We start from the raw sequence: 21,620 nt of genomic DNA on the forward strand, positions 1-21,620 counted from the left end.
GAAAGTTCGAAGTGACCCTTCACAAAGACTTTTTTTGTTTAAATGTGATAAAATTTTAATGCTCAATACATTCAATTTTAAGGTTCAATACAATTTAAAATTCGACACTTTAGAATCCCAAATGTCATATCACTGTCCAAAATGTATAAAATGTTCCGAACGAAGTCCAATAAACTTTAATGTCCTGATGCACCAAAATGATGTAATCTAGTACGTCTTTGAATGAGGTCCCAATAATTCCAAATTAGTGTTTTGGTCCAAAACGTAAATGACCAGTTTGCAATTCCAATCAGTAATTTAAATAAATAATTCTACTATAATTATCTCTGAACACAAAGATAAATTCTAACCATAGATTCACAAAGATTTACATAAAACAAGAATGAATTTTGTACCAAATGAACTATATGTACAAATAATCAATGGGTCTAACGACGCAATAGATTGTTCTGGAATTCCCTAGACGCGAGTCATTTGTGATGCAAAATTACACCAAGTTGAAAACAAGATCGCTTCAAGAATAGTCTAAGTTCGCAAACAAGGTCAAGCATTGAACTCAAATTTTAGTAAATATCTTAAAATGCATGACAAAAATCTGGTAGGCAAATTCTCTACCCTCAATCACGGAGATATATATTAAGATTTATTTTGAGCTGAATATAAAAGTGCACTTTTTGAATGTACAGGTGGTTCTTTGAAAAACCTAAAGTGGAAAGTTCCAAGATATTATTTTGAGTGTTTGTTATTTCTTTTCTTGTCGAAAAACGGGATCTGAGGGCGTAACTCTAGGGCCGGAAGTTTTGTTTACTTACTGATGAGTATGGATTTTCTTTCCTAGTGGAGAGTTTTGATCAAACGTTTGCTCATATCTGCTTTCTGTTTGGTAACAAGATATCTATTTTAGAACCTGACAGGACTAATTTATCTGTCCTGACATAAACATTTTATGTCTAATGCACAGACCTGCATCATTTCTCGCTTCGATAGCAGTTGCTATAAGACATTATGTTGTGTACACGTCTGCAGGCATCAGACATAAAACTTTTGAGTTGATGAGCTGATACCGGCTTGACAATGTACCAGGTTTTGGAACGGTATGGGATTATTAAAGCAGCCTTGTCAATATCACAAAATGGAACAGGTGTTTCTTTGTGACATTTACTTAAATATATTTGCAATGACTCACCAGGGCACAAGTCCTCCCCATTTGCAATCAGTCTTCTGTCAGAAGCTTCATGCACAACATCTGAACCCCTACCTCCCCGCCGCACGTTTATCTTTTTTTCTCCATGAATGAGTAGTACATATTCTGAGTCATCAGCCTTGAACAAACACACCACCCTGACAAAAAAAAGTTATATAAAATTTGGTGTCAACTGATGATGAAATTCTGGTCCCCTACTTACCTAATGGACTGACGCATGCACCACATGCAGGTTCCGACTATGGATCATTTTTGGAAAAGTATGAATGATTTTTCTTCACATCTGGCTTCAAGAATAAGTTCCTAGTGTTTACTTCATCTAGAAAGGCAATATTTTATTTTTGGATTTTAATTTTGCATTAAATGTCATTTGCGTCTTTAAAGTCCCCATCCTTCATAATATCTCTGTCTCTTTTTACGTCTTTTAAATGTCTGATATCGGTTTCGTGTCAGGCTTCTCTTTCTACCTTAAATCCGATTAGATTTCTGCATAAAACCTGCGCAGTTTAACATGTAGTTGCTGTAGCGTAACCGTGGTGACGTTAAGTACAGTGCTGTTTTCATGTGTCTTGACACCATTATACATATATGGATCTATTTATTATACATTCAGATGAGTTTGTTCAGAATTGTGTCTTGTATGCCATGTTTGTACTAATGTGATAAATGAAGTGGAAATTTGCAATACTAATTTTATTTTCTAATTAGTTTTGGGTTAGCATTTTCGAAGGCTCTTGAACCAAAATAGTGCCTTATATTTGACAACAATTTGAACATTTTGACGTGTGTGCATTTTTTAAAAGCTCAAGCACTAATCCATATTTTATTTTCAAAGTGCATATTCTTTGAGGAAAGTCGAGCACATGTAGAAGAAATGGAAGGAGCTTGCAAAATGACATTTGAAGTAATTTGACAAAAGTATATTTTTACGAAGTTGGACATGTCACTAATAAATATCAGATCCCGTCGTTACTTGCATGCCCAACTTCGTGCACCTTTAAAAAGCAAAAGAAAAGGAATATTTATTTTCTTTGTATTGGTTTTAATGAGGAAAGTAATAATTAAAAATAAATTGCGTTTCAGTTTTACACTTTGCTGAAAGCCGTTTTCTGGATACAGTCTATGTTCATACCAACCCGTGAAGAGTTGAATACCCCATTTGTATTCGGTTTGGTTGATCATTGTTCCTTGATCTGATTAAGTTTTGTCTCAGAAAGGATTATGAACCTCCGATTACAGATGTGTATACTTTCTGAAAGATGAGTGCCATTCTCCTTCCCCGCTGACAATTCCTGGTCGGAAAACGTTTCAAGTTCATAAATTAGAACAAACTGATCATCATCATTCTCAAATGCTGACACTAACAAGTTCATTTGATCTGGATCCGTCTTATTGTCGTCTTTGCTTTATTAAAGAGGAGTCAGGGCAAATTTTGTCGCAGTAATATTCGTATGTATAACAATATTTTAGCTAAAAGTTGCGAGTAACATAGCTTAGCTTTAGTGCTGATTTTGAAGGAAGTCGACCTATTTGTTTAGATGTAATTCTTGTTTTAACGAAGGTTTGAAAATGTTATATTACAACTTTCCAAGGGCATTTAATCAGAAGAATAAAAAACAACAACAATAAAAGTCATCAAGCTGTGATAAACATTTTTTTCTCTAACGTCGAACAAAGTACTGCATCCGTCTTTGTTTATCTGGGACACAAGCTGCTATGATTTTAGTCCCATGACGTACATTCTGAAAGCAATAAACATTACGGTCAAGTGAACATCTTAGCCAAAGAAATAGCAGAAAACCTCCAGAATGTATGAATTCTGTAATTATATCACGATCAAGCGTCCCGCAATATTTGTGCACATCTAGATTGGTCCTCTGTCGTTGCTTCGATAGCTATTATGGGATTGCGGACTACATAGAAGAGTTACTTACTTCCGAAATCACCCCTGAAAATGAAGATTTGACAACGAAGCGATTCAGTAAGCATGGACTATTTTACATTTTGCAAACGCACGTGACGTGTTAACACATTTTTGTTATAGAGGGATATTACTTAATTTAAAATACTGTCAAGATATATATTAGAGTGACCCTAGCAATTCACGGTAATATTTGTTTGGAACTATTTTGTTACTCTTAACATATATACATGTCTTCCAAATTCGTCGGTACATGGATAATATCCAAATTGGATAGTAAATCGCCTAGCAGAGGCACTTACTAAGTGGTGATGGAGCAGTGTTCACCGTAATCCCAAATTAAGTTGTCCACTGCGTAGGAATGAAATCTGACGCAACCTGAATTTCTATACCCACAATGCAAAGTTCTGCATATTGAGGTTGACAGCGTGAAAGGAATATATATAGATAATGAGCTTTTTCCTTACGAGTTAAGAGGTATTTAGGATGTCTAGGACGGTTTAATTTCGCGGGGTTTAGCAACATTGTTCAGTACATGAAAGACTATACATGCCGGCCAATATAATTGGTGGAAGGAAGACTCCGGAAACAGAATGTCATGGAACGTTATCTATATAACGGATGCATACATTATATATTATTAGCACCAGAAAGGTTCTTTTTTAAGTAATTCCCGTATTGATGCTATGTTAATCCTTGTAAGAGTTCAATTCAAACTATTAGCGTTACTGAGATTACGTTTTATAGTTAACTGCTCTACGCCCTCAATATTAGCAAATCCATAAAACTAATGTCCTAAAAGGAAAAAACAGCATGACTCACAAAGTATACTTTATTGATCTCACCAATAATATCAAGCTTTATAAAACAAAAAAACAATCAAAATTCAAAGTGCAATAATGGTACAAATGTATAAATATTCCCCAAACTTCCTATAAATAAGTTCAGGGAAATGAGAACAATGTTATTGATGTATTCCAAACAATACAATTACATGAAGACTATTAATTGTTCTTAATAATGAACAAAAAGAATACAATAGTCAAAAGTTTGAAAATATCTGACAAATAGAAGCACATAATTCACGTTTTCCTTGTCAATTTATTTTTGCGATCAAAGATTTTGAAACCTGCAATGATTCTCCCTTTTTCATTCCTACTTAAAACTGTAAATGAAAATGCTTTTTCTTTCGTGTTTTCTTCTTTTTATTTTCTTTCTACGCTTTGAAAGCCATTTTTTAAATCAACTTTGATCTGAAGCACAAAAAGTAGACTCTTTAAACAAAATTTAATGAATCGACCGAAATTAGTTTCCAGTACGTGTGTCCTCAATACCAGGTTCGCAATAAGCTGGAAGATTTAATAGTCTTGTATACGAAAAACCATGAAGAATTTTCCAAGCTGCTTAAAATGTACATAATTCTTTCCAACTTATTGAAGCTATAATAATAATAATAATAATAATAATAATAATAATAATAATAATAATAATAACAACAACAACAACTACTACAACAACAAGGATGATGACAGTAGCATTTGTGAGCAAATGTAGTCACAAGACCGCAAAAACTGTATGGCTTGTTATTAACGCTAAAAATAGTAACATTTATGATACAAAACGATCGACATTTTAGTTCTATTCAGTTTAATTTAAACATTGCAAAAATGGATTTCTCAGACATTACTCTGCAAATGTAAACCTTCCAATTTAAATGAGTAGTTGATAACAATAAATGTAAAATAAAAAACAATGAAGAAATGTTCACATTGCCATATAGGCACAGGACAAATAGAAGAAGAAAAAAACGGACAAACATGATTTGCGTCTTCTGAAATGGGATGACGAAAACTATTAAAAACCTTGTGCATTGCACATCAAAGACCTGACACCTTAACAAACATCAAAGACTTGACACCTACTACACTTTAATAACTAATTATTCTCTTCAATACATTTATATTTACATTTGTTACACAGTTGTGCATTTATCAGTGCCGAGCTTGATGAGGCGCAAGTAGTTTCATGAGTGAGAGAGATTTTATTAGGGTACAAACTACAAAGATGGCGTGTGCTCAACAGGTGATTGGAAAGAGAAGCACAAGCACTGTACCATTAACATTGATTTCCGGCAACTGATGGCCTTAAGCAGGAGTGTTGCTGCGCATTCGTTTCCGGTAAAAGGAGTGAGTCACTTATGAATACTACCTTCCGATCGATTGATAGAAATTGGGTAGGACAAAAAGAGACTAAAATAACTTTTTTCCTGATTACGTATCTGGTTCATAAAGAGAGCGTAAAGTACGTAAAGTGTAATAAATATTCAATTGGATTATTACTGGAACAGAATGTAAATTATCAGCTTAAAGTGATTGAGATAAATTAAAACATACTGTCAGAAGAGCAGACAGCGGGGTGAAAGTAGAAGGGAGTTGAGGGAGGGGCCGGAGAGATCCATTTTATTTTTAGCAGTCACGACTGATAATCTCTCTCTCTTGCATGCGCGCAAAGCAAGCAAGAAATATGTGATATGTCGATTGAACATCAGAGACATTTTGCAGGCTATGGCAAGCCATGAGTTGTGTCAAAACCAGCTGTCGAATGCTTAAAGGATATCTCTCGTGTAGAGTTTCAATGATCAAGAATGTGATTCCACCTGTAGGTCATTTTCTGTTCTTTTCTCTGAAAAAAGTAAACGGCGAAGATTTGTTTCGCTATTTCTCTCATATCTCATAAATTATACATGAAGATATTAAATGTGTATATGATAATTTAACCCCCACCCCCAAAAGTATATAATTTAAAAAAAAAAAACAAATAAGCATGAAACTAGAATACTAACTTCTTACCTCAAATATCCATTGCTTTGAAAATAATAACTCTGCATTACAAAAATAATGTAACCAATCACATGATTTTTTTTTGTTGGTGTACGGTTTCCTACATCATGGGGAACAATTTTCTGTGTCTGCAAAACACTGTATATGTATGTATATTGAAGTATTAACCTAAGAATACCATGGATCGCTCAATATATGAAACGAGACTAACGGCAAGTTGGCAAGATTAAGAATTCCAGTCCCGGTTTTGCTGTAACTCATCCCTCACTCTATCTCTCTCTTCCAACCCAATCAACCCCTTACCACCCCCTGCTGATCGTCTCCATTCTGTTCACTTACCCACCCATTTTAGTACGGAAGATATAAACTACTTGGTCTCTATTGACACTTTGTAAAGTCTTGGTCATTTCTTCACTAACATTTCCATAACAGACACTTGTTTCGCCAACTTTACAGGCAGCGATGCTCAGTTAACACTATTATTCATGAGACGCCATTCTACACGTGAATAGTGCTCGGATGAGTTAGGCTAACTCTCTTTCTACACGTGAATAGTGTCCGGATGAGTTAGGCTATCTTTAAATAGAACAGCGCAATGGCGGCGAGCTATTTCTGGGAAGTTTCACAGATTCAATTGGCGGAGAAACTACTTTAATTTCATTTTGTCTTTCCCATATCCATGTATATATTGCTGTATTAAGGGATTTAGTAAGCATCAAGCCGTTATCTTCCAGGCTGGTTTGCGCATCAGTAAGTATTATAGTAGGATTTGTTCATAAGTCGGTGTGTTTATTTCGTGATTATTTTTTCTACAGAATAATGAAAAATATAGCCGTGCAGATTAACGTTGAGTATTATTGTAAACTGAACTCCAGATATAATAGAACGCCGAAGAGGCATCATTTCTGTAGAGACTGCCAAAAAAAAGTAAATATCCATCGCACATACTTGACGTCAAAATACATCGCTAAAACGTCCATATCCATCATACACACCTGACGTCAAAATACATCGCTAGAAAGTCAATATCCATCATAGTTGACGTCAAAAATACATCAATAGAACGTCAATACCCATCATACATATTAGACGTCAAAATACATCGCTAAAACGAAACTTTGGCATTGAGTGGCATCTATCACTGAAAGGATTACAACATTTTCATCAAAACACGAAAAACATGAATTACATTGAACGTTATCAAAATTCTATATAGTCAACTTGATTGTTTTGGTCAAATAAAACGATAAACTGTGTCAATGATTTTGACAAAAGACAAATTCTAATATATGCAACAGTAACTCATGAAGTAGTTTTGGTGGAAATTGTTATTTAATTCTTAAAAAATTTGAAAATTTTAAGAAAAAACAAACAAATCTAATAAAATATAAAAGTCCATATCAAATTTGTAAAATAGCATTTGGTGAAACTCTTAAAACATCACAATTCTTATTCCACTTTTGACTACAAACTAATCACCTCTTCTCACCAGCAAGTAAACAAACTGCCCCTTCTCACCTGCAAGCAAATACCAAACTTTGAAGAAAAACATTGACACAGGATTAGATACAAAACCCAGCTATAAATCATACATATGAATGTCATATATTACATCAAAAAAGAGTGATGTTAAAACTGGAAATGACAAACCTTCCGAGGAATTATATTAAATTTAAACGGATTATTATGTGCATTTTGTTTCTTTTTTAGTCTCAATGAACAGCCTGTGATTAAACCATTACAACTTCTACATCCATATTTTTCCTCCTTTCACTTTTATGTTTAAAACGAATACTTCGTTGTATTTCGCAAATGTGGCTATGCGAGCTAGTAGGTTTCTGTGGGTTTTTTGTTGTTGTTGTACGTAACTAGTAGTATATCTACGTACTAAAGCATCTGTAATTTTCCGTTCTTTGACGCTTGAGACGGATGATGACGCTGGAGATGGACGATGGACGACATTGTAATGTTATACATGTCATAAGGTTTCTTGATGGAAGATAGAGTATAATCAATGCGATAATCATTAAACTTTTCTTTTAAAAAAGTCAAAACCAACTACCAGCAAAAGATTGCTGATTTGTCTCATGTGTGTGTGTGTGTGTGTAAGTGTGTGTGTGTAATACATATGTCTGCAACGCTGGATAAACGCACCTTGATTTATTACTATAAATTGGCAGCAATGAGGTAGGTTTTTGGTCTCCTGATACATTTCACTTTGACGACAAATATCACAAAATTATGACACTGACTAGTCGAACGATTCTCCATAATTCAATAAAAACACTGAAACAGGATCAAACTTCCATTTGTTTCTACTGAACTATTCGCCGGCAATTGTGCCACACACATGCACACATAGTCCTGCACGAAAATGACGCTGTGATGACCAGGGTCGACGACCCTACGACCATGAACACCTCGTTTTTTAGGAAAGCTAAACATCTCGAGTTGTTCGATTTGTGAAATTTGGCTGTAAAGTTCACCTTTCGACCCATCTGCAACATGTCCAATTTCCAGCTCAGAGAAAGATCGTTCACTAAATGCAAACTTTACGTACAGCGCCGCCTAAGAACTATTTATTTTTCTCGTACGGAATACTTCATCGCTCTGGTTGAATCATGTCCAGGGAACATCCTAATTACGGCGAACACAGTATCAAGACCGCTATATATCACTACTCCAGCCATATTAGAGGCATTAATCTGAGCTTGGCTGAGAATAAGGGACCACTTACGCTTGCTTCCGACTAAAAAAATTCATTGTGCACAACTTTATGCGATGAAAACAATGGAGGGCCGACAGGCATAAACCTTAATATATTAATTGTATTATAGACAAACGGAATCGTAATTCTTTCCTCGAGCCACAAAGTAAACTGCTAGTATAAAAATGAAGATTTGATTGAAGCCTAGAGCTGTTTCCTTACCCAAAAAGTTATAAGAACTTTGAATCAAATTCTTATTTCAAAAATGTCATCAATGTTAAAAGAAAAATATGTAAACCAATCAAATAACAAGGTCAAAAACACGAATAAATGACATGATACAATTGCTTTTCGAAATGTATATCTCATCGTACAAATCTGAATCATCACATCAAAAAATATTGTTCCTTTCACTTAGATAAAAATGTACGAGATTTATAAACACCAAACGGAAACAAATAAGACACAATGAAAGGTTTCATTTTTTGTCATGGAAATGCATGGCTAGATTGTCCAGCAATGGACCTAAGTAAGAACTTCAATTTGGCAGCTGTGACATTAACGATGCGTCGCGGTCTGCTTTAACTAATGACGTCAATGTTGTCGTAGTAACGCATTTATGAATACATTCCGCTTCTGGGATATCGGTTTCTTCGCTACCTTGTCGATAAATGTATGGAGAGTCACGTGACTGCGTGAAATTTAGAAAAGGTCTGCCGGACGCCGTTAAAGTTTCCAAATTAACAGCAATCCCAAGAATGGCACGTAGCTCTTGGCGTTGTAGTTTACTTCTGAACACATAAACCATTGGATTTACTGCACAACTCGACATGGCTAGAAGAATAGAGACTGTCTGTATAACTGGCTCTATAGTGTCGGGACTATTCATCATGGATTCAAGCACTATGTTTATAAAGTATAGAAGCCAGCACACAATAAATGTTGAAATTACAATTGAGCTAGTCACCGCAGCTTTCCATTCATCACGTCGCCATAGCAAAAGAGTTGATCTATTGACATAACTGAGTCTTCTCGTTAATATTGGTACTGAACTGCTTCTCCGACGATCCGGTTTTAAAGGAGTTTCCACGGGTTCGTCGAGGGAATTTGTGGGAATAATGCTATTTCTTCGTGCTCTTTCGCTGGTTCTTCTGGCCGCGAGAAATATGCGTATATACACCCAGATTATGACTATTAGAGGAATTATGAAACAAAGAATGACTAGAAGCATGTTGTATAAACGATCAGTTTTATTTTGGCTTGACCAAAGCACGGTACAAACCGACTTGTCTTTCTGATATTCCAAATGGTTCCATCCCAACAAAGGTGGCAAGGACGATAAAACTGCAATCAGCCACACCGCAAATATCATAGCAAGCGAACGTCTGGGTGTTATTCGCATGGAGTAATGAAGAGGTGTAACAACTGCACAATATCGGTCTATCGAAATAACGACCAGAGTTAGCGTACTTGCTGTAATAAGCAAATTCAAGAGAAAGCCCGTGCAGTAACACCAGATCTGTCCAAAGAGCCATGTTTTTGCTATCAAAGAGACGAACACAAACGGCATAATAAAGAACGTGTCAAGCATGTTGCAAATAGATAGGTTCATAATAAAGCGATTCGAGATCGTCACCAAAGAAGGTCTTTTATAGAACACCAGAAAAACAAACGTGTTGCCAGCGATACTTGAAAGGAAAATGAGGCACAGAAGTGTTGCCATGACTCCTGTTTTAACGGGGCTAGATGTGTCGTCTGCTGTTTGTAGAGCGCTGCAGTTTGTCAATGTCGTCTGCACAGTAGAACAGTTTGACGGCATTTTGTTCATCTGCATCGTTCATGCATCAAGTCCTGTTGAAAAAAAGAATGTCAAAAGATAATTTAGAAAAGGCTTGTGATAATAAATAAATACAACGTTAAATTATACTATATTTCTTATGAGCAAATTCAATTTTGCAAAGACGGACGAATGAACACATTAGTTAATAAATACAAGTAAATGAAAGCGAATTAATCAGACCTATTACTGTCGTTTTCAATTCACCGCTGCAGTGGCTGCCTTTGTCAAAGCTTGAAACTGACAATTCCAGGGACACTGGCAGCGCAACTGTTCCGCAAACAGTCTCAGTGCTACGACAGATCACGAGTGATATACATCATATGAACATACTGTCCAATCAATTGTCTTTGCTTTAACAAGGTGGGTTTTCTATGTTGGCTTGGAGAGACAAACAGTATTCCCTCATCTTTTCCCTCGATCTTTACACCTTTTGAATATTGGGTATCGCCGAGAACTAAAGAGATGAATTCAGATGATAAAGATAATAATATAAAGTTCGCTCTTACTACCACCACCTCTCTTCATGTCTGACGTATTTGTAATTATGTATTCATCTGATCGGTTAGTTTTTCTAATTCCATACCAACTTTAATTTGGTGTTTTTTTTTCTTTCACCATTAATTGCTTGACTATAAAGTTGTTCCTGAGGCTGGAGGCGTCTGTGTGCACGTATACCTATATTTAAGCATATTGTAAGCATTACTGTTTTTGTACACTTATTAACTTTACTCTTTATCTCGTGCGTGATACATCGCTGTGCACACACTGTTGCTCTGTGCACCCCCCCCCATCCCCGAAAGCCGAGGTAGCTCATTTGGTAGAGAATCCGATTCGCAATCCAACTATCGTGTGTTCAATACCTGTCAAGGCCAGCATGGGTTAGATGTTTCGGTGTGTCCTTGCGAAGGGCAATAAATCCCTCTTTCCTGCATTACCATGTGTTAAAAGAGCTGTTCACACACACACACACACACACACACACACACACACATATTGAAAATCCATGGTATTGAAGGTCGAATTTTCGTCATACCACTGCTAGGTAACTAAACAGATTTCAAAGCTCAACATATGGAAGGTAATGTTCAATGCAGACAGTTTGATTCAACACGTGAATCTGTAATTCCCGATACACAAAACTAAAATTTCATCCTCTGTTGTGTCAATCATCGGATACAAATTAAAAAATCGATATAGAAAATTTAACCTTCAACACCGCTATTTAACTCAGCAGATACAATTTAAAAAATTGATCTACGAATAGAAGAACTTCAACACCAACAATACTGGAATTCTCGACAACCAATCTGATTAGAATCAGATCTCCAAATGTGAAGATCTGACAGTTACCGCTTAGGGGTCATGTTCTGGCGACCTTTGTATTAGCCAATGGAAATATAACTTTCGGAAATTGGAAAGTGAATCAAATCGTTGGCCACACATCGATGCTCTTCGGGCATAATTCTCAGTATCCCCAACGCGAAGGTACAAGACTTCATATGGTTGGCTGATAAAAACATCGATTATGGTAATAGCATGGGTCACCAGAACATAACTTTTAAGCGGTCGCTATCAGATTTTTCACGTAGGACAATGGAGATATAATTGTAATCAGATTGTCTCGATAAGTGAATTTGAAATTTCAACTGCTACTTTCTCAATGGACTAACTTTTGTCCCCTATTTGTGTGTCGTAGAATAGCCGAGGTGATCCGAACTGGGTGTGAAGCATGTGACAGCAGGTTCTTTTGACTAACCTTATTTGGAATATAACAAGTGTAAAGAATGAAACCAATCACAGTAACTGTAATGATATAAATTCAGAAAACATACTATATGAATATATATATGGTCACTTATGGCCAACTGCTAGAAAGCTGACGGACAAGAGAGAATGAAAGTATATTGTTCGAGCATCTTTTATTTGCTGATCTTAAATAAAATAAATGTGTAAACTTCTGTCACACACACACACACACACACACACACACACACACACACACACACGAACTGTCTTAGCTTCGTTATAAAGTATGAACAAAATCCATCAAGGAGTTCATGAAATATGACCAAATGAAAACACTTAAACCAAACTTTATACAACCGTGACCTTGTTTTGAAGGTTGTCGGGGATGAGCAGGCATGTCGCAAAATATATCATGAGAATATATCAAGGAGTTTAGACACGTAATTAATGGATTTGCTAATACTCGGAATGAGTCATAACAAAGCTAAGACAATTCTTTTTTTTATATGCAAGCTTGCCATTTGATATTATGGTCATTATCACAATCGTTAGGAAATATAAAAAAATAATCAAAGCCTAAATGCAAGTTTTATTTGATCCGTAACAAAAGGTGAAAAAAGGCAAGTGATATGTTTTAGAATTATTCATGCCAAGTCTGTGAGAATCTAAAAAGGGGTTTAGGAAATGTACGCAAATAAAAAAAAGTAACTAACAACTTTAACTATTGGCAACATAGATACCGCCGTCGTTAAAATTACTGTGTCTCGTTTCCCATGAACACGGGCTCAAATATTGAAACTTCGTGAGCTACTGAAAGGTGATAATAAGATCACAGTGATATACTGGTGCTGATAGTTGTAGTACTCGTCTAGGCAATAAGAGATGAACTGGACTAAACCAACCAACCAAAGAAATACCATTAAACTGAATGTAGTCTATCATTATAATGATTTCAGGTCTGAAATTTTACGAAAACAATAAACATAATAAAAGTTATTAGAGCCCTTGTTTAGGCAAAAAAAAATTTTTTGGGTGGGGGAAGAGGGGATGCCAATCATTTTGATCTATCATGGATCAGGCAGTCATCTGTTACGACTCTACGATCTTAAAATAAGTAACAGTAAAGGGTGAAGACAACAAGCTTTGTAAAATTTAACAAATAATGTATTTCCCTAGAATACAAAGTGAAAAATGAGAAAAAGAACTTACGGTTTTACGAGTTAAATCCAAAAATAATCCAAGAATTAAAAAACACAAGTCCTATCAATGAAAAGTTCTATGTGAATCTCAGTTTAGATCTCGATGAAATTCAAGATGGAATGCGATGACGTCTGTAACAGCCAGCGTTGTACTGATGTGTCAACAGTCTCTTGTTGAATCACATAAAATATTATTCCAGTTTTGAATTCAGTATATACTGCAGTGAATGTCTTTGTCCAAGAATTATATGAAAGCCCTTTGTATTTCCAAAAAAATAATCACTTGAATTTAATAATTTGAAGAAAATGAAAATTCAGCTCAAACAGGTTACAACATAACACAACTTAAAGTGTCAGGTTTGATAGCACAGCTGATTAAATTCTGACAGTCACAAGATAATATAGTCCTCTGTTTGACGTCATGTCACAAATTAGCATTTTCTAAAAACAACATTACCTAATGGAAAATAACTTTCTAGCACGATTTAATGAGCCTTGTTTATTTAAACATAATACCGTATATAATTCCTTTTGGAATCTCCAAAATGACCCAAATCAACATGCTTACATAAATCAAATTTAAAAAATGTCAATCAGGTCAAACAAAACTGGACTCAATTTTGGACAAGGTGAAGTCCAGTAAACAACTTTAAATTATAATTGCATGCAATGGAATAAAAAGGAAATTTAAAACTAACAGACAAACAATTAATTTAAAACTACATAACACCTCCCATGACAGCATTACAAAACTGAATGTAATGTAATCAACATCACACAGAATAACAAGAGAAAATGCAGGAGAAAACATAAAACAACGTCTTCCGTACTCATGGGGATTTCCCGATATAGGAAATGAAACTCTCAACCACTGCTACGTAAACTGAGAAAATCTAAGAACTCCACATACTAAATGGAATTTTCAACAAAAACGATCTGATTCAATGAGTGCAATTATAATTCTCGACGCAACGTTGAAATTTCAACTACTGCTGTGCAACTTTAAAGTTAAAATCTAAAAGCTGGACAACTAAAATAAAATTTTAGCTATTACTATATAATTATACAAATACAATTTAACAACACTAACTATGAAATGGGACTTTCAACGCAAGCATTTTGATTGAACGTATGAAAAGGGATTTTTCAATATACAACATCGAAATTTCAACCACCTCTGTGTAATTCAGCAGATAAAGATGCAAATATAAAAAAATATAAGATAAAACTTTAAAATCCAGCAGTCTGACCAAATACGTGAAACTGGAATTCCCCAAGATATAACATTTAAATTTCAGCTGCAACTTATCATTGGACCAGCTTTTGTCCGCAACGCCTCATGATAGATAACTCCAAAAAAGACCACTGATTCAGGCACGTCATGCAGCAAAGACAAGGTATCCCCGAAACCAAGATGTGGAGCCCCCAGAAATGTAACCTATATTCTAAGGTGCCAGTCAAAATGGTGTGGAGTCCGTTGATTTAAGAAAACGAATCAATGACCAGAAGAACCGCAGTGGCCGTAAATTAACGTGAAACTCGCCATCGACTGGGCTTTCAGTCGAATCCTTAAAGATTGCTATCGAATGAATCTAACCTTGGGTGGACCGATATATAACGCACACGTAACGAATAATGTTGGATACTACAAATGAAAACTTAAAGAGTTGGTCCTAAATGAAAAAAATCTAACCTTCCAACTACAGTGTTGTCAAAACTACATCCATGCATCAGTTTAGCAGACGAACAAATTTGTTGTGTTAAAATTTACTCAAGTACATATTCTGTAAATCTTTATTATTATGATGATGATGATGATGATGATGATGATGATGATGATGGTGATGATGATGATGATGATGATGATGATGGTGATGATGATGATGATGATGATGGTGATGATGATGATGCTCTTGACATAGTCCATTAGTATCATCATGCATAACCTTACCGGGATATAGTTTTTATTGTACATTTTGTAGATGGCGTTGAGTTTTCGACACGCATGGTGTCCTACCTTTGTTGCCAGCATTGAATTAGGTCAAAACATTTTTGGTTCTCAGTGTGACAGGCATAAGACACCCTTCTTTGAATTTTATTATGCAACTTTGTTGGACTCATATAAGCATAGAATATATATGTTATTTATCCGTTTCATTTGGTATCCTTTGTATGTATATTTCAGAAATGTAGGAGTCAAGAATTTATCTTCTCTTTTATGTTTATTGTTTGTTTTATAGCTGTATATTTTTTCTCCTGACGAAGAGCTTGTTTAACTTGAAACGTTGGAAAACTCTTTTGCAATTGCTTCGTTATAATTTTTTCTGTCAATATACATGCTGTGAGCGGAATGGTACGATCCATAAGGATAAGCTTATATAACTCGACCCGCCAGGAGGTTTTCGTTGTGCTCGGGAGAAATGGCTGAAAGCATTTTAAGCTGCAAAAGCTTCGTCGAATCCCATCGCCACAAGGCCAATAAAATGTATTTATACTAAAGATTACACAGGTTTGAGACAGAATTTGATAGAACAAAAACAAAACAAAAAGCATCAATTTATATAAACAACAACAGCAACAACAACATTAATAATAATACTAATAATAATAATAATAATAATCGGAGTTTATGAAATAAAAGACTTATCAGAGGCGTTGATCGAGTGGCCAATATACACTTTCATGTACATATTTTTCCTTTTCAGCCGAGTATTTCTAAGAAATACGTTTGCTAGATAGCTGGTATCCAAATAAACATCTACCTGCCACTTAAATCCACGATACAAATACATAGATTTGTTCACAATAATAATAAAAAAAATATATTATTAATCCATGAGCGTTTCTGCGTGGATTAAATATAGATCCGTTCTATAGAATTCGGGGGATGGGGTGCGTAAAGCGTACCTACGCAGGTAGGGATGCATGTGTACAGGGAGGGGTCGGTGTCAAGCTTTAGCATATTTTTGTGTACGTACTAAATGGGTGACCCCTTAGTCGCTACACTCCATTTCTAACAAAGGGTGAGAACTCATTCCGATTGTTGAATGTGTAGCGTCCCTTGGTAGGCACTTACCGTTACTCTCGCTATTTTGCTTACCTGTAGTTGTTCAAAATTATTTATTTTCAAGTTAAAATTAAAATGTAAGAAATCAAATTATATGTGAATCATGTTTTATTAAGTGCGCCAATCTATTATGCCATTTTGTTCTACAAAGAGACGAATTGTAGTGAACTTCCGAATATACTTTCACACTACTATGATATGGCGTCAACATAAAATCAAGTGTTGGAAGTAAATCTTCGTTATGCACGGGACGGTCCGAAGATTCACATTCCCCAAATCATTCATGGTAGGTAAGGGTGGCGGCTGGTTAACGATGAATATCATTTATTTTTTCAAAACCAGCCATTTGGTTTCTAAATTAAAAATGTAGTACATGACGTTTGCAAAGTTTGTCCAAGCACACACGTGGAAATGGCCCAAATCTGCGACGACACGCTATCGATATAGTTATAATCTTCACAAGGATCTAAAGGTACTTCAGTCTTAAAAATAACTTCGGTGAGTTTTAATATTAGAAACATTCTACTGGTTAAAAATAATTTCAAGGAATTCAAGGAAAGATCAGTTTTTCCTTTTAGCTGCTGAGTGTTGAAACCATCTCTGATATTCTTCATCAATAACAAAATTATTAAGTTAGCTGTTGTGGTGGACAACACATTTTTGTTTCGGTCACAGTTTACATCGTCTGAAGTCTTTTGGCCAAATCCCATGTCATAATGATGGCCAAATCAGGAGAGATAGTAACAAGATATTTTCATGACGACCGCCATATTGAATGTATGACTGGCACAATTTTCGTTTCGGGTCATCATAAGAAGTCTAGTCGTGAAAAACCATGTTGAAATAGTCATCCATTTCGTCGGAGTAGAGACAACAATATCCTCAAGATAAACACCATGGTGGCCATATTGAAAGTTATTTATTTTCATTCAGGGCCATTTTGTATGTCTGGGCGGAACCCTTTTCATTTTGGACTAATTAGACAGTCATTCAGTAAAAACAACATGTTGATACGACCATCCATTCAGGAGGAGTAACGAAAAGTAGAGTTTCAAGATGGCCGCTGTGGCGTCCATATTGGATTTGCAAGCGGCACCATTTTCATTTATGACCAACTACACCAAGGGATGAAGCGATAACAAACTTGCGTTAACAGACTGACAGACGTCGCAAGACAGACAACGGACAACAGACCATCCTATAAGCTCTTTTGGTCTTTGACCACTAGAGCTAAATTCCAATGATGATCCATTCAGAAGTAGCAGTAAAAAAAAAAAATCAAAATGGCCGCTGGAACCATTTTCTTTAAGAGCATCTAGGCATCATAAGAAGTCTTCTGTTGAAGTGTCATGCGACAAATATATTTCCTTCAGGAGGATACCGATAACAGGATTTTAAAGGTGGCTCCTGTTGAGGCCATATTGGACTCAGAACGGCATACTTTTTATTTAGGACCAACTGCTAAAGCATACGAAGTCTTTTCGTGAAAGTACACGCTGATATGACAATGCATTCAGGAGGCGCAATGATGATAAGATTTTGAAGATAGTGGCTGTTGAAACCATATTTAATGTCTAAGTTGAACCATATTGATTTGGAACCAACTAGACCATTGGATTAATGTATGTGTAAAGATTTATGTCAATCTACCATGTAATTTAGGGGGAGCAGCGATGAAAAATCTCGTGCTAACGGTCGGACGGAAAGCATACCATCCATTCAGCTCTCCTGGTTTATGACCAGTTGAGCTATATAAAAAATCTCTTTGCTATTATAATTTACGATATTAATAATTATTTCCTGCTTGTTATACTAGCATTACATACGTAGCGGCAGACGTCGTAGCGATATGACTTAAAAATTCCTAAAGCTAAGTTAAAAATCCAACACACACACAGACAGATAGACATACACACACGCGTATTATAATAGCATTACAAAGCCATCATGTGTAATATTGGAACATTTCAGCACCTTCATCATTTTCAGGTTATGTAATGTGCCGTAACACCACTTCAAATGGGGCGAAACTAGAATAATTAACGTTAAGCTTCAGTAACGGTCAACACCAATAAACTCTAAATACATCCCGGTGTTTTTCGTCGTGCTTATTGGTATGAGACGGAACGAAACAACCAGCAGATGGCGCACACATTTTCTATCGTCACATGACTCAATGAGGATGATATAATTTAAATGGCACTGAGGGCTGATTAAGCGTAAATCAACGTACTGAAAGGACAGTACAGCTTTGGCCATCTAAACGTTGTAGGGCATGGTCGATTGCTTTTATTTTACCTCTGGTTATGTGTGCTAGAGCTGGATACCACGGAAAAGTTTGCAAATGTATTTCTGAAAATACCGCGATACGTAGTATATCGCAATTACATTATGGATGTATTATTAGTATACTGAAACAGGGTCCTGATACTTTTATGTTTTAAATTTCCGTCTGTCTTGGTCTGATTTATAGCAAAATAACGCGATATTATACCCCTTGTATAATTTGTGTAGATGTAAGAAAATAGAGCATCTCAGTTCAAAAGAAAATCACAGCCCCCTCCCCGAAAATTAAAAGTCAGTACCTTATAGTGATGAATTTGCAATGTGTATGTTAATTGTTGTTGACGTTGTCATCTAAAAACTGCAACTAAAACGGGGATGATTAAGCTTACACTATGACTGTCACCTAGCAAAAGACATTGTACTGAAAATAGAAGGAAAGGGAGAAAAGCGTTGATGCTTAATATCTTTCACAACATCCCATATGGCTACCACATTGCCATACGTGACACGTCAAGCATGTTATTGAAAAATCAGACAAATAACTTTTTACAATATTCAAAATTAGTATGCGACAAATACAAGTTTGTTTTTAAAAAAATAATTTTTGCATTTTTTTTGTCATGAAAAATGAAAGCATGGTGTTACTATAATTAAATTTGTAAAATGATTACTTGGTCATTTCCGCATAAGCTCAGTCTTTCTGAGATTCAGAACGTTTCGGTGTCAAATAAGGAAATAATTAATAAATGCGTAGGTGTTTGCTATACCGATCTAATGAAGTTTCACAGAAAGCCTAGGTTGACACCAAACTCCTGACAATTAACAGTATAGTTTAGTTTATTTAATTTTATTTGGTTTTTGATTGTTTGATATATTTTATGTAAACCGCAATTATAACATAGAAACGGTGTTTGGTTAGCTGCTAGTTTGTTAGAAGTAGTTATACCTATCTGCAACATCGCAAATGCGCCCTTCTCCACCCCATCCCTCTTTTTCAAGCATTAATTTAAAAATATCGTTTGTTTGTTATTGTTGTTGCTGTTGTTGATAATGTTCTTGTTCCTTTTTTTGATCATTTTTGTTTTTGTCTATGGAACAAATTATATTGTAAAATAATTAGTACCAAACCATTACTCTCTTAAACAGTGTTAAGTTAATGAAAGCTAAAAAGTGAAGTGCTGAATTTACCAAATGAAACTTTTTAAATAAAATAATGAGCCTAGAAGTTCATTTTTAAAATAAATGTTTTGCTAAATTGAAAACCTTTCCAAATTCTGTATGAAAATCGTATTATTGAGTAAGAAGATGGATTTTCTTTTTCCTCAGTTTTTTATTGCAGTGATTAATGTATGGAAACTATATATCAACGCTATGGAAACTATATCAACACTTTTAAGTTATTTTCATAAAGTGATTAAACGAGTTTGTGTCATAAATATTTTCCAATGTTTTTTTTCTGAAATGAGAAAACAAATTTATCACATGATGGTTTTTTTTGTGAAGTTTTGTTCCTAATCAGTGTCAAGAGAATTCCACGTATTGTTTCGTTTGAAAATGATTGATTTAGAGTATGTATAGGTACACGAGGTAAAGTGACTGTTTTGCAAGGCTAACACAAGCTTATAAGAAATAAAATCATACGTTTCTGAACAAACAATAGCGTTAAATGCATTTATACGTACTGTTGTCATTGTGGCCATTTATTTCACCAAGGGCCTATCTTGCGAATGCATGTCCCTAATTACACTCACATGCAAATCGAAATGTCAGAATATGTTATTGTTTATGTTGTGGACTTAACGCCATTATCAGCGCATGATATGGTACAAAGAGCTGTCTGTATATCTGGCGGAGAAAGAGCACGGGAATGACAAACGACCCACGGGTAGCTACTGGCTAGCCTTCTCCTGTATATTTATGTTGGCCGAGCATCGTGATTTGAACCCCCGCAGACAGAGGTTGAATTTCAATGATCTGTAAAGGCTAACACCTTAGATCACTCGGAACCCCGCTACAATATGTAAAAATGAGAGAGAGAGAGAGAGAGAGAGAGAGAGAGAGAGAGAGGGGAGGGAGTAGTCACTTGGAGGATTGGGTTGATTGTTTTAAACTGGAGATTATAGTGGAGCTGAAGTGAACGGTGAAGGTTCTTCTCGATTATTCACCTATATAAATTGGAATCATTTAAAATTACTCTGCAAGCAGAAAGCTTTTATGTTGTCTTATTATTCAACAAATACTATGTTGCAATCGATAAACGGAAGGTCGGATCTGTAATTTAGTCCTCCAAGATTCGAGCTTCATTATACCTAATCTGCGGCAGTATTTTCATTCGGTTATCACAACGCCATTTTTTGTCCAAATGTAGACGTATAATAACACAAGTTTTAGTCGCTGTTTTTAGATGACAACGTCTGCTGCATATTGCGTAATGTTAATAACCAGCTTTAATTACACTACGTTGTAACTATCAGTATGTGAACGTTTCAGTAATTTTAACTGTGTTATGAAATGAAATCTGTCAGTTGCAAAAAGAACATTTAGAATTGGAAAAACACAATAAGAATTGTTAACTTGTGTACTAACACAATTGCACATAAAATCACTCAAATTTAATCTTAAGACGCGAAGATGAAATACTGTAATATCACGCCTAACAAATTCATTGATAATATTGGCAGAAGTAAAGAAACAATCTAGAATTTGTATCATACACACACAAAGAAAATGCAACAACAAAAAAATTACTCCTAATCCAAGCGTTGCAGGTTCCACACCCGCTCAGGCAATGCCGGGTGGATTGCCTAAAT

General features: G+C 35.4%; 1 protein-coding gene across 1 annotated transcript in view; it reads right to left on the reverse strand.

Moving 5' to 3' along the window:
• Positions 1 to 3,943: 3,943 nt before the first annotated feature.
• Positions 3,944 to 21,620, reverse strand: part of LOC149775233 (G protein-coupled receptor 161-like) — a 118,643-nt gene continuing 100,966 nt past the window's right edge. The window contains exon 3 of the mRNA XM_089943360.1: positions 3,944 to 10,523. Coding sequence (XP_089799486.1) covers positions 9,211 to 10,506 — 1,296 coding nt within the window. The 5' untranslated portion in view covers positions 10,507 to 10,523 and the 3' untranslated portion in view covers positions 3,944 to 9,210. The remainder of the gene's footprint in view (positions 10,524 to 21,620) is intronic.

This window comes from Sinohyriopsis cumingii, chromosome 19, assembly GCF_028554795.1.
Source record: "Sinohyriopsis cumingii isolate HCF-2022 chromosome 19, ASM2855479v2, whole genome shotgun sequence".
Lineage (NCBI taxonomy): Eukaryota > Metazoa > Mollusca > Bivalvia > Unionida > Unionidae > Sinohyriopsis > Sinohyriopsis cumingii.